This window comes from Larus michahellis, chromosome 1 (assembly GCF_964199755.1).
Source record: "Larus michahellis chromosome 1, bLarMic1.1, whole genome shotgun sequence".
In the NCBI taxonomy this organism is placed as follows: domain Eukaryota; kingdom Metazoa; phylum Chordata; class Aves; order Charadriiformes; family Laridae; genus Larus; species Larus michahellis.
The window spans coordinates 82,685,213-82,697,359 of record NC_133896.1 but is presented as its reverse complement, the minus strand read 5'-3'; the positions used below and the strand labels follow the sequence as shown (position 1 = coordinate 82,697,359).

Sequence of the window (12,147 nt, the reverse complement as noted above, 5' to 3'; positions counted from 1 at the left end):
TGTGCATCTTTAGTGATCCTCCCCTCATCCAGTATTTAATCAGAGCTTGGAGTAAAAACCTTTCAATTCACCTCCATTCCCTCCATCACTGCCTCTGTCCACCCATCCATCCCAGCCATGTCTGATCCTCCTGGGTACAGAACCTTTTCCAGGACTGCTCCTGCCACCCACTGCCAAATCCCCTCATAGCTCTACAGTAAAGCCTTTCCAAATAAGGCAAGGCATTTTAAGTCCCCACATATTTTAGCAAATCTCTACTTTACATCCTTCCAAGCCAGGTGTCCAATCTTCTGCCAGCTTCCTCCAGCCATAAGGTAGTTCCACACTGACACTACCACCCGCCTCCTCCAGGCTCTTCTCAGGCACTGCAACCCTGTATTTCCTTTTCCTGGGTGGCAGCAGAGAAGTGAACAGGGCTTGGACGTTATTTGCCCTCTAGTTACGTCATTTGAAGGTGGATGTCTTTGTCCTACCCTGGCCCCATCTGCATTTTTGCAGAGCATAACCAAAAGTACACAATATGGAGTGAATTTGCCATCCACCCACTCTTTGCTGCCAGCTGAAGCAATCCCCGGGATTTACTTTGGCACAGTCGCTGTGTGTCCTTAGCATCTACCCTCTTAGTGCACAGTCTGATGTAGCAGGAACACACTAGCCTTTAACCTAGCTCTGACATTGCAGATAATCTGCAGGTTTAAAGCACTGTATGTCACTGATCTAGGAGCGTATTTGATTCTCCGAAATCAACAACATTTGGACTTCAAGCCTGAACTAGCAGGACGAAAAACAATTTGAGTTCTGTCTGATTTCAGAAACACTCCCCATGGCTCTGCATCTCTGAATGGTCATCAAGCTGGCTGCCTCTAAAGTTAAATGAAAACAGACAGACAACAAAAAGATAATAACATGCTAAAGTTCTTCCCTTCCGCCAGGGAGGAATGGGGGCACTGGCAGAGCTGTGTGTGAAGCCCTGGGATGGTCTGGCCGGAGGGTTGGAGGGCAGGAGTGACATTTCAGTAAGAAGTAAATGATACGTAAAAAAGAAGTTCTACAGAAGAAGAACCTTGAAGCAAAATCCTCTGACATCACAAAGAATGGATTTGTCCCAGCGCATTTCTGATGAAATCCCAGTAAAGATACCTGTATAGAAATCGGGCCCCTGGACCAAATACGCTAACTGAGCACTTGTGCTGCTGTCAGCTGTGCTACAGAAGACAGAGCAAGACGTTCCCCAGAGAAATATCAACCAAGCCTCAAGGTGAGCGCCTTTGCTCTGTAGGCAATGAACGCTGTCTCCACCCCTCCCACCCGCCCACATCCCAGCCCCAGCCACGCGCCGCATGATTTCCACCTCCTTGGTTTTGAAGCCAAGAGAGAGACAGGCACTCTGTCAGGGCAGGAGCTGCATAGTCCTTCAGCTCTGGATGAGGGGGAGAGGGAAGAAGGAAGACAGCAGAAGCAGGGGCCGAGGGGGGACAGAGGAGAGGCTAAGCTTTCCATGGAGGGATTTGACCTGCAATCAGCTATGTGGAGCGTCGCTTTCCTGTGGGGCAGCATCCTTCTCCTACCTAGCACGGCTGGAACGCCTGCAACGCTGTAAGAACCTCAGCTGCTTCGCATACGTGCTCTGGTCTGTGGGGAATCCTGGGGGGGTGGAGGTGTGACAGAAACAGAAGTCCTAAGACCAGGAGTGTTTTTCCAGAGAGGCATAATTTCTCATATTCCCAAGGTTTCACTTGGTTCTCATGTGCCCTCCCCTCACACTCTCCCTACTACTTGGCTCTCCCTTCAGTGCCTTTCATGTAGACTGTGTATTTCTGCAAGGACTCAGGCAGAACAACTCCTGTTGTGCTCTGGAATATATTTCCTTTCGGGCTATGCTTTTCTCCCCAGAGTCATAGATCACCATTTAAATCTTTAGTGGACAAAGCTGGGTGCCTTTACAAACTGGGCACGCATGAGCCCGAGGTATCTAATAGGGATGCTCTTTGTAAAGCAGTGTGTTCGTTCTGGCTTCGCTGGCCATCTGCTCCCTCCATGCCTTTTCTCAGATCTCTGTCGAGGACAATTACCAGCACTGCTTCTCGTCATATACTTTACCAGGAATGCAGCTCCTCTTCCAGCAGGCACTGCTGTGATATACTGGCTTGTGAACTTGCTTTTGCTTTTTGAAGGCTTTTTGCTTTTGCAGCCATGGCGTAAATGCAGACAGAAACATGGCTGTGCTCAGACAGTAGGTGTTCCAGTGGGAAACATGTCACTGGGTCATAGCTGGATCCCTCCTGCCGTGTGTGGTGTGGCACGCACAAGTCTAATTTTAAAAATCCTTTCCAGTGGGAGCATAGCCCCTTCCTCTAGGACATGGTCCACAGCCTGACACAGCTCCCGCTCAAATGATGCTTTACTGCTGCCTGTTTCCCACTGTTCCCTTCAGCATGAAGCTTTGCTTTATGAAAATACTGCTTGCTTCAGTAGGCTTTCTGCTGTCCCACCTGTACACCAATGTTTTTTGTAGGTTCATGAGAAAGTAATCCAGTTTGGGTCTTGGGATCCTTTAATGACAGCCTCAGAGATGCTGTCTTGTACTTTTATAGCTCAGAAGGCAAGGGCAAGGGTTGAATTGTCAAAGAGGTGTAAGAAAATATTCCAGAATAAAGGGTCATTAGAAACAAGGGAGGTATGGGAGGTTCAAGCAGTAAGCCTTTAGTGCTTATCCCATCCTTTGTCCCAGTGGCAGAGGGGAGGTGCCATGAGTCAGCTTAAGTAGGAAAATCAAAACGTCATTGGCATCTGCTATCAGACCCCCTAATACTAGCAGCAGACAAGTTGCTCAAGGCAGCTCGACAGCACTCAAGTGTGAAAAAGCACTCAAAGCTCCTGGCCAGCAGGACTTTGACTCCCTCTTGCCAGGGTGCTGATCTCCAGCTAAGGACTGCCAGCAGGTCATGTCCCTGCCTCTTGCTGTTCTGATCTTTCCAGGCCCTGCCCTCCTGCAGCTGCAAAATAGGCTGTTGGCTGAACCTGCCCAGAGACAGTAAGCAGGAGTCAGCGATAAAGAGTTTTCAAACCTGCTTGAATGTTGGCTCTTCTTTGGTCCTAGCTGCTGCAGTGCAGTATAAGATGAAAAAAACCCCAACAATATGAACAGCTTCTTGGTGTTATCCATGGGCACAGCTATGGAGAAGCCACAGAGAAGCCACAGAGGTGTGAGATCTGGCAGAAAAGAGCAAGGAGGACAGAAGAGTCAGCTGAAGAGAATGTGCTGATGAGGCTCTGTATCTGGGACATGAAGCTGGGGCACTGGGTCCCATACGCATGGCGTTGGTTCCAAGCCCCAGAGTAGCTGATAGGACAGAAAGCAGAAAACCAACCAAGCAAGCTGATGGTGATACATAGTGTGGTTCAGTGAAAAAGCTGAAGTGCTGCAAGGTAGCCAAGCTCTGTTGCTGATTCCTTGGGTGACATGGGGAGGTCTATTCACTTTATTTTGACTTTCAGTTTTGGAAGCAATGACTTCATCTTTTTACATGTGCACGCGACATGTCGTGCAGACTCAGTGTTAATGGCTGTAGTACCCATAGATGAGAAGAACGGTGTGATCCTGTCCCACTGGCGTCATGACAGTGGAATGAAGAGACCAGAAGTCTTATTAGGAGGTACCCAAACCCTATGGCCAAAACCTGTCTTTTTAGACAACAGTTTCACCTGACTTTTCTTTTTTTCTTTTTTAATAGAAATTATGCCGTGGCAATACCAACACAGCTCTACTACCCCTTCTCAGAGACAGTGTGCCTCCAGCTCAGCAGAAAGCAAGCAGTCCCAATCCATGTGACAGTAACCTTGCAGAGCAAAGCTGGGAATGAGACTGTGATCACTCAGTCCATCTCTCAGCTCACCTTCTTTCATTGCACAACCTTCCAGGTGAGGAAGGTATTTTCAAGGGTTGTCAGTAGGGTGGATAGTGCATGAGTTCTGCTCTTGCTGGGCAGGAAGGCAAAAAATTGTGTCTTCCTGTGGGGTCATCTTAGGCACTGAATCTTCTGCTTCAGCTTATATAGGTCTGCCAGTATCACACAGAATCACAGAATCGTAGGGTTGGAAGGGACCTCTGGAGATCATCTAGTCCAGCCCCACTGATATTTTACTCTTCTGGAGCAATATAAAAACAGTATTATAATCATTATTTCAAATGCCTGGGGATCCACGAGTGGGATCCATCCTGAATGATGGTTACAACTGTGCCTGCAGGTCCCTCCTCCTGTTGGAAATTCCGATGAAGTGGCTTTTATTGTTATCACAGTCCTGGAAGCCAACTCAGAGTTTCAGAAGAAACAGAAAGTCTTAATCAAGCACGCAGACAAGAAGACTTTTATCCAGACAGACAAATCTGTGTACAAACCTGGACAGATTGGTATGGGCAGAATGCCATGTCTCGTGAGAGAAAGAGCGGTCCTCAGGCCATGAAATATGGGGTATCCTCTAGCACTTGGAGTGGGGCCTGCTCTGCAAGGGAGATGGGTCACAGGCTTCATCTCCCTTCTACTCTTTGAGGCATTTGGGAATACTTCTCTCCTGCATCAGCATGGTGCATGTTTTCTCCAGTACTAGCCAGACAGCATGCCAGTGTGAACAGGGCTTGTGTGTTTTGGCTGATGTGTGAGAAAAGGTTCAAACAACACCACTGTGTTATATTCGTGATTGCTCCAGTCAAAGCCACAATAGTCTGTCAGTGCCCTAAATCCCTCTCTCTCCCACAGATTTCCTCAGACGAGGATCACAGTCCTGCAAGCCCCACCACTGCCCTGGCACAGCTCAGATCACCACAGGGTACAGCTCTTTGCCCCGTGTTTCTCCACCCTTTCCACTGGCATGACTTTCACTGCCGGCAAGACTGAGTGCCCCACCACAGGTCCAATGTCCAGAAAAATGCTGTTTCTCACCAGCACAGTCAGCTTTCCCAGAAACCCCACACCGCCTCTCCTACCACTTCTTTTCTAGCAGGCTGCCAGCTCTTAGCAGGGCTTTGAGCACAGGCCCAGGAGTGGATGGCTCTAGCTGCTGCTCACATCCTCTCAGTGAAGAACATGGGCACGTCTTTCTTAGCCGTCCATTCTTATTATTATTAACAGACTTGATTTCATTTCAGCCAGTCCTGTTTTTCTTTTGCTCTGTAGTCAAGTTGCGAATTGTTACCTTGGATCAGAAATTTATTGCCAGCAACGAAACGGTAAGTCAAGAGGGAAGAAGCCTTAATAAGTCTGAAAATGCTATGAGCTGCCTCCATGACTTCTGGATCAGTGCCTGGCCCAGCTAGGTGATCCATCTGTGGACAGCTAGTCTCCGTGTTGCTTTTGGTGCTTACAAACAGCAGTGGGCACCACCTGCCACGCAGGAGCTGCTTGTGATGTTGGGTCACGGGCAGTCACTGGGAATTGCTTAGGGAAGACTCATGGATGGTTGGGGGCTAAAAAATGTCGGGGAGGGGGATGGTAACTTACCTGAAAACATCCCACCAGTAACGGTTATTTCCTCCCCACAGCACCGCCTGGTGGAACTGAAGGTAAAGCACTTACTTTATTGAAAGTGTTCATCCCTTCTCACCTTGGGGAAGATACAGGTTTGGAGATGGTGGTGGGGAAATATGAATGCAGAAAAGTAGTTACCTCAGAATGAATAGGAACAGTCCTCGACTTCTTGCCCTTCTTCCCTTTAGTACCCACACAAGTCTGTCGGTGCAGTGTCATGATACCGATCACACAGGGGTGGTCCCTGCAGTAGATGACGGGTGCCACTGAAAACCAGTCCAGCAAACTTTCCTAGAAGGATCACAGGACTTTTAGTCCCTCTAGCCTGTGAATTGAAGATTTGTCAAAATCCGCAAGTTTCTTTAAAGAGACTTTTATATTTAACATACAGAAAATAAAAGTTTGACCAGTTAGTGTTGTGGCTACACAGCTAGAGAAACTTCCCAAAGCAGCTTTCAGGATATTGTTCTTAAAATCTGTTAGTTTAGTTTCAATATTATAGGTAAAATATGGACTGCAATCACCTGAGCTGAGGAAAGATACCTGAAAGCGATGGGGAGTTTGTAATAACCCATACAGAGAGGTCACAGTTCCAACTAGCAATTGGTAGTAGCTAATGTACATTTGCATGTCTTACCCACCAAGCAATCAATACATAAACGCATGGTTTCTGACACACCTATGCAGTACTTTATGCCAGTTTATACAAACATAGTACTCTGATCCAGCTTCACCCTTTCAAACAGTTCCCACTTGTTCCTTATGTTTATAAAGCACCCATCAACTCATCGTTAAGTCCTTCCTAGCTGTTCAGTGTGACCGTAGCTAGAGTTCTGCATCTTGCCATCCCAAGAAGAGTGGGAGAACACTATCCATCATGGACTGACTGTGACAGTCAACACAGCCTCCAAATGCCCTTGCATCCTAGGTCTTTACATGTGCTTTCTATACTGGGCCTCATGGTCCCCTGCATGAAGTCCTGGACTCTTTTCCCCAGACTTCCCTGAGGATTCAAGACATCAGGCTCCCCCATAATCATAGAATCATAGAATCATAGAATTGTTACGGTTGGAAAGGACCTTAAAGATCATCTAGTTCCAACCCCCCTGCCATGGGCAGGGACACCTCCCACTAGATCAGGTTGCTCAGAGCCCCATCCAGCCTGGCCTTAAAAACTTCCAGGGATGGGGCATCCACCACCTCTCTGGGCAACCTGTTTCAGTGTCTCACCACCCTCATGGTGAAGAACTTCTTCCTAACACCCAAGTAGCTCCTGCCTTAGGCAGCATGTGCTGCCTAAGAGGGTTGACCCTCTCCACAGTGACCTGGGGGCTATGCCAGCTTGGATCACCACAGGGATCTCAAAGAGGGGCCACCCCTATCTCTTAGTGAGACAGGGAGGCAGTAAACCATAGTTTTGCAGCAGCAGTCAGTGAAATGGCAGTGCCAACAGAGACCAATAATATGATATATTGACTTTGACAATGAGACAGGCAGAAAGGCCTTATCCTCTTCAAGCTCGGACTCACCTGAGCACTGTAGGTGTGATAGACCCGGGCTCTTAGGACAAGATGATACGTGCTCAAACCATGCTGTGATAGCTTGTACATCCTTCAAAGGAGTCTCTTTTTGCACTGGGAAATAACTGCTCTCTACTACTGCCTATTCAGGACCCCAAAGGGAATCGAATTGCGCAGTGGCTGAATGTTACACCTGTGGGAGGCATTGTGGATCTGTCCTTCACTCTGGCTGCAGAAGCACCGGTTGGAGAGTACACCATCAAAATGCCTGACCGCATGCATACCTTCAGGGTAGAGGAGTACGGTAAGAGTCTCAGGGAGCTGACTACAGCAGAGAAAGGTGTATTGCCTCCACCCCCCCTCTCTCACACAGATTTGAACGGGCCATGGAGCTGTGAACAGCTGTGCTAGTTGTGCTAGCACCTGAGATGTCCAACTGCCTGCCATTAGGTGTAACCACTGGCTTTCACTCAGGCCCATTGGCTTTCTCCTTCCCCGTGTCCTGAGGATGGACAGAGGCACTGTTCCACAGCTGGGCTCTGAGGAGGAGACTAAGGCTGTCTATTCCCACCACACTCCCCTGGCTGAGTTGCTGGTGCATTGCTACCAGTCAGGGAATGAAAGGAGAGATTTCTTTTCTGTGAACAACCATTTGGGAAGGATTGGAACAAATGAACTCTGTTCTCACTAAATTATATCTCTCTTGCTGTCACACAGTGCTGCCCAAGTTCAGTGTCTCCATCCAGATGCCTCAGGTGGTCACCATCTTGGAGGAGAACTTCCATCTCCACGTTTGTGGCATGTGAGCTGACTTACCATGACAGAACGTGCATTCTTACTAGTTTGGAAACTGCATAGCTATCAATAATTGAGCTAAAAATGGTCTCTGCCAACCCTACCTCTGTTCCAATGTCTGTTACCCTGGCATCCTTTGCTAAGGAATCCTCCTGGACTCTCACCTTTCTCCATATTCTCTCCTTGCTTCTTTCTCTGTCAGTTTGCAAGTGTGGCAGTGGACGTCCTCAGAGGGGCATGTGCTCTACAATACAGTACCTATGCTGCATTAATTAGTGCCAGTGTGGAAAAAATAATGACTGAACTTATGGCCAGCACAGTGTCCCCTAACACTGCCTGGTAGAACTAGTGTTGACTTGGAGAGAACTCACCCATCACTGCCTTCTCTCTCAATCTGATTAAGTCATTTTAACTTCTTGGCCTCTGCTGAGCTTGTGAACCTTGAAGATTCTGCAGGCTGCTGGGTTGTATAATTGCAAACCACAGGCTAATGCTGATATTATTCATCCTTGAGCCAGTGTTTCTGTATGTGAGTGTAAGTCCTCTCTCCTATGTTTGCCAGGTACACATACGGGAAACCAGTCCAAGGTAGTGTGAAGGCTGTGGTATGCCGTAAACATATCCGCTATAATCGGAAGTCTTCTAAAGCCAAGCACAGTATTTGTAAGGATTACACTGGTAAGGTGAGCACATGGAACCTCCACTCCTCCTGCAAAAGAGAGGAACAGGGGCAAAGAGAGGGAAGAATACTAAAGGAAGGAGTGGGACAGACAACAGCTATTGAAGCGGCATGCTCTTTTCTCAGGGATGAATGACTGATATATCCTTAACTCCCCACTGTATCAATCTTAACCCCTCCCAATGATTTCTCTGACTGCACTTAGATACACTCAAAGGAAGAAGCACCTGTAGGCAAACTGTTGCAGATTTGCCCACAAAACAGGTATTGCAACAGGGCAAAAAAAAAAAATACAAACACTGTTGACATCAATTCAATTCCACTGGATGCTTTTTAGCACCACCTTTTAATCTGGTGTAAATACCTGTGTGCTCTTTCCTGGAAACAGCTGTTTTGGAGATACAGAAATTACCTCTTGCATCTAAGCAAGCAATTCAGCTCAACACAGACTTTACTCATTCATCTCTAGGGTTGAATGGATGTATCTATATTTGTTTACATCTTTTTAAGTAACCCAGCACGTATCGTAAAGCTAAATTCTGCCCTAGCAGAAGAAATCATGTTGTCAGGGAGAAATGACAACTCATGTTTGCTACTGGCACATGAGCAAGTACGTAAAGATGACACATGTGTGAAACAGCATCTCCGATTAGTGACTGCTGCACAGAAAAAAAGTGTGTTTCATGCCAGTATGGGAGTTGCTCCTTTAACTCAAGTGCCTTAGTCATGTACTTTTAGACTTCGGGGCCTTGGGTTTGATCTGCACTGCAGAAGGGATTAGTGCATTCATGATTGGTTAACAGATACAATTTCACGTCCCCAGACAAACGAGGATGGCTGCTTTGCCACTGAGGTGAATCTTAAGAGCTACCAGCAGAAGCGTGGTGACAATTATGATTTCAACCTGGAAGCTGTGGCTTTTATGAAAGAAAGTGGAACAGGTAGCAAAAACTGATTCTAGACTTTGTGGAAAATTTTTTACTTTACATTCATGCAACATACTTGTCTTTGGGTTTTCATCTGAAGACTCCTTATGGATCCTTGTGTCTTCCCATCAGACCACTGCATCTTTCTGCACTGGCTGCCATGGGGTCAACTGTTCAAAGTGTTGTGTCTTCCACGGGAGCACCAAGGCAGCATGGGTGTTCTTGTGTACCATACCACCCAGGTCTGACTCACATAGGACGTGTGAGTTCTCCCAGTTGCAGGATGGGCTTTAACAGTATGGTTGCTCCTCCTCAAGCTACTGTGGCCAGTCTAGCTCTGACAGTCACCTTGGTTTGGCAGAGATGGGTGAGAGCTGCTTTTTCTTGTCTTCTAGTGACAGTAGAAATGCACACAGAAGTGGGCCAGGCCAGGTTCTTTTGCTCTTAAACCATACTTTAGGAAAGGCCGTTGGAACAAGGAGATACTCAGACCAACCAGTGATAACCAAGGCCCTGACTGTGTACTTTTAATAGCTCTTTGTCCTATTTATCTCCACAGGGAGGATGAGGCTACTTGTCCAGAGCTACTGTTAAATATTCCATCCTGTAAAGTTTCCTCTCTTACAAAATTTTATAACCCCTTCCTTACAAGAAAATATTTTGCACACCCTTGCTGAAAACAGTGACACGCATTCACTTAGCAAACTACTGCAATAATTTCAAATGGGCACCACATCACAAGGCAGCAGACTGTAAACTAATGTGGTGAAGGCAAGGAAAGATGTTGCCTTCTAGCAGCTCTGATGTGAGAATGGGAGGAGAATGCAACTAGACAATTATGAGTAGGACCATCTTAAACAAAGTCAGAAAGAGCATTTTAGAACTGCCTGGCAGAGACGTCCCAGTAGACTGCTGTCATTCTAGCAGGTCAGAATGTAGGAGGCACTAGTGCCAAGCGTGTGTGTTAAATGACTCCTGTAGTTAAACAGGGAAACTACAAACCCCTATGAGTGAATGTCCATCCCATTCCATCAGGCCATCCAATCTTGCTGCCTTTGCTCGGAGGCATGATACTCACCTGCATGCACCTCCTGTCTTTCCTAGGGGTGGAGGTCAACACCACTGAAAACTGCAAGGTCACTTTTGATATCACAACTCTCCAATTCTGGGAGACAAGCTACTACTATCAGCAAGGAGCTCCCTACTATGGAAATGTAAGTGAACAGGGCAGAAACATGGAAAGTCCAGCAGCTGGACCTAAGGGGATGGAGGGCACAGAAGTACTGAGGGATCACCTTGCTTTGAACTGCTCAAAGCTGCTAGCACAGTCCTCTGTCCCAGTCTGTCCTTTGACATCTCTACCAAGAGGTAATCCAAAGGTGTGACCACAGGATAGGTGCATGGCTTTGCCAGATGAGATGGCTGCTGCATAAATGGGGAGGGGTTGGAAGAGTTCACCCTTAGAGTCCCTTTGCAGAGAAGGGAATTAGGACTTCTACTGGGAGGTAGATTTTCAATCCTGAGGCCTCCAATTCTCTGACTGTTCTCTGCTTCATTACAGCTGGAACTCAAAAGTGCCAATGGGACACACCTTAAGAACAAGGAGGTGATTCTTACAGTGTCCTATGGTAGCAGGAAGCAGACCAAGTCCTACTTCACAGATGACAATGGGATGGCCTCTTTCATCTTAGAGACGTCAGCATGGGACAACAGCACTAAAGTTCTCCTACAGGTTAAGCCCAATAATTATGTTGGGTTTGGCTAGCACTAAGCAATGCCTCTCTCAGACCAATCGTCTATGTCATTGTCTTGATATAGCCAGGGAGACTGAGGCATGGAGAAGTGAAATGACAGATCTAGGGCAAGAGGAATAGCCCATAGCAGTGTCAGCATTCCGACCCCTGGTGTCATACACAGTTTCTGAGCAGCCAGGAGATATGATGAGATATGGGGCAGTGGACAGAAGCCCCATGAAGTTGTGACTGAGGTCTACCTACATAACACCTCTCTTTGAGGTGGAAAGGGCTATGTGGGGCCGGGCAGGGACAGAGAGCAAAGGAAGAACTCCCACATGGCATGGAACAGGAAGATAGGAAAGGAGATAGGGAAGAAGCATCTGAAAATACATGTGGAGAAGAAAACATCAGTGACCCATTTACATTATGTTTCCTCATAGCACAAAAATTAGGAGAAACCTGGGATATAAGAGGCAGAAAACTTGGAAGAGAAAGAAGGAAGGCTAGTAAGGAAACAATTGCTGCAATCCAATCTGGAGCAGAGCAGGTAACCAGGATGTAAGGAGCTGAATAGGGATGCCACCAACAGCAAATGGACAGAGAAAAGTTTCGATCTGCTTTCCCATGAATAACGAAGGCTCTTGTCCGGTTGTAGGGGTAGGTTTCTAATACCTGTCCTATGTAAACTCCAAGGTCAAGGGACTTTGAGTCAAGTCCTGTCTCTTTATGAGAGCACATACAGTATCTTAGATGATGGATCTGGACCTTGCTGGAAGTCCACAAGATGTTAGTATCATAGTCTCAGTGCAGACAGGTCAAAGGTCAAAGATGAGCAAGGCTATTGATCTTCAGTTGTCCCCTGCCGCCTCTACCCTATGAATCAGGGGAAGTGCTAAAAGAAATACAGTGTGCAAGTGGAATAACATTGAACAGTGAAATACATTATCAGGGCAGATCCATGCTGAT

At 47.0% G+C, this 12,147-nt stretch overlaps 1 protein-coding gene across 3 annotated transcripts in view; it reads left to right on the top strand.

The window, feature by feature from the left end:
- Positions 1 to 1,434: 1,434 nt before the first annotated feature.
- Positions 1,435 to 12,147, top strand: part of LOC141743836 (alpha-2-macroglobulin-like protein 1) — a 30,072-nt gene continuing 19,359 nt past the window's right edge. For 2 of the 3 annotated variants that reach the window (XR_012587218.1, XR_012587217.1), the window contains exons 1-7: positions 5,089 to 5,560; positions 7,196 to 7,349; positions 7,763 to 7,847; positions 8,403 to 8,523; positions 9,343 to 9,460; positions 10,550 to 10,659; positions 11,007 to 11,177. Coding sequence is in view for 1 of the 3 variants with exons in the window: in XM_074588843.1 (XP_074444944.1) it covers positions 1,499 to 1,596; positions 3,735 to 3,921; positions 4,249 to 4,411; positions 5,175 to 5,227; positions 5,540 to 5,560; positions 7,196 to 7,349; positions 7,763 to 7,847; positions 8,403 to 8,523; positions 9,343 to 9,460; positions 10,550 to 10,659; positions 11,007 to 11,177 (1,281 nt within the window). In the remaining 2 variants the exon portion in view is untranslated. Of the gene's footprint in view, positions 1,597 to 3,734; positions 3,922 to 4,248; positions 4,412 to 5,088; positions 5,561 to 7,195; positions 7,350 to 7,762; positions 7,848 to 8,402; positions 8,524 to 9,342; positions 9,461 to 10,549; positions 10,660 to 11,006; positions 11,178 to 12,147 lie in introns of those variants that run through there. The other variant, XM_074588843.1, reaches the window with a different exon arrangement.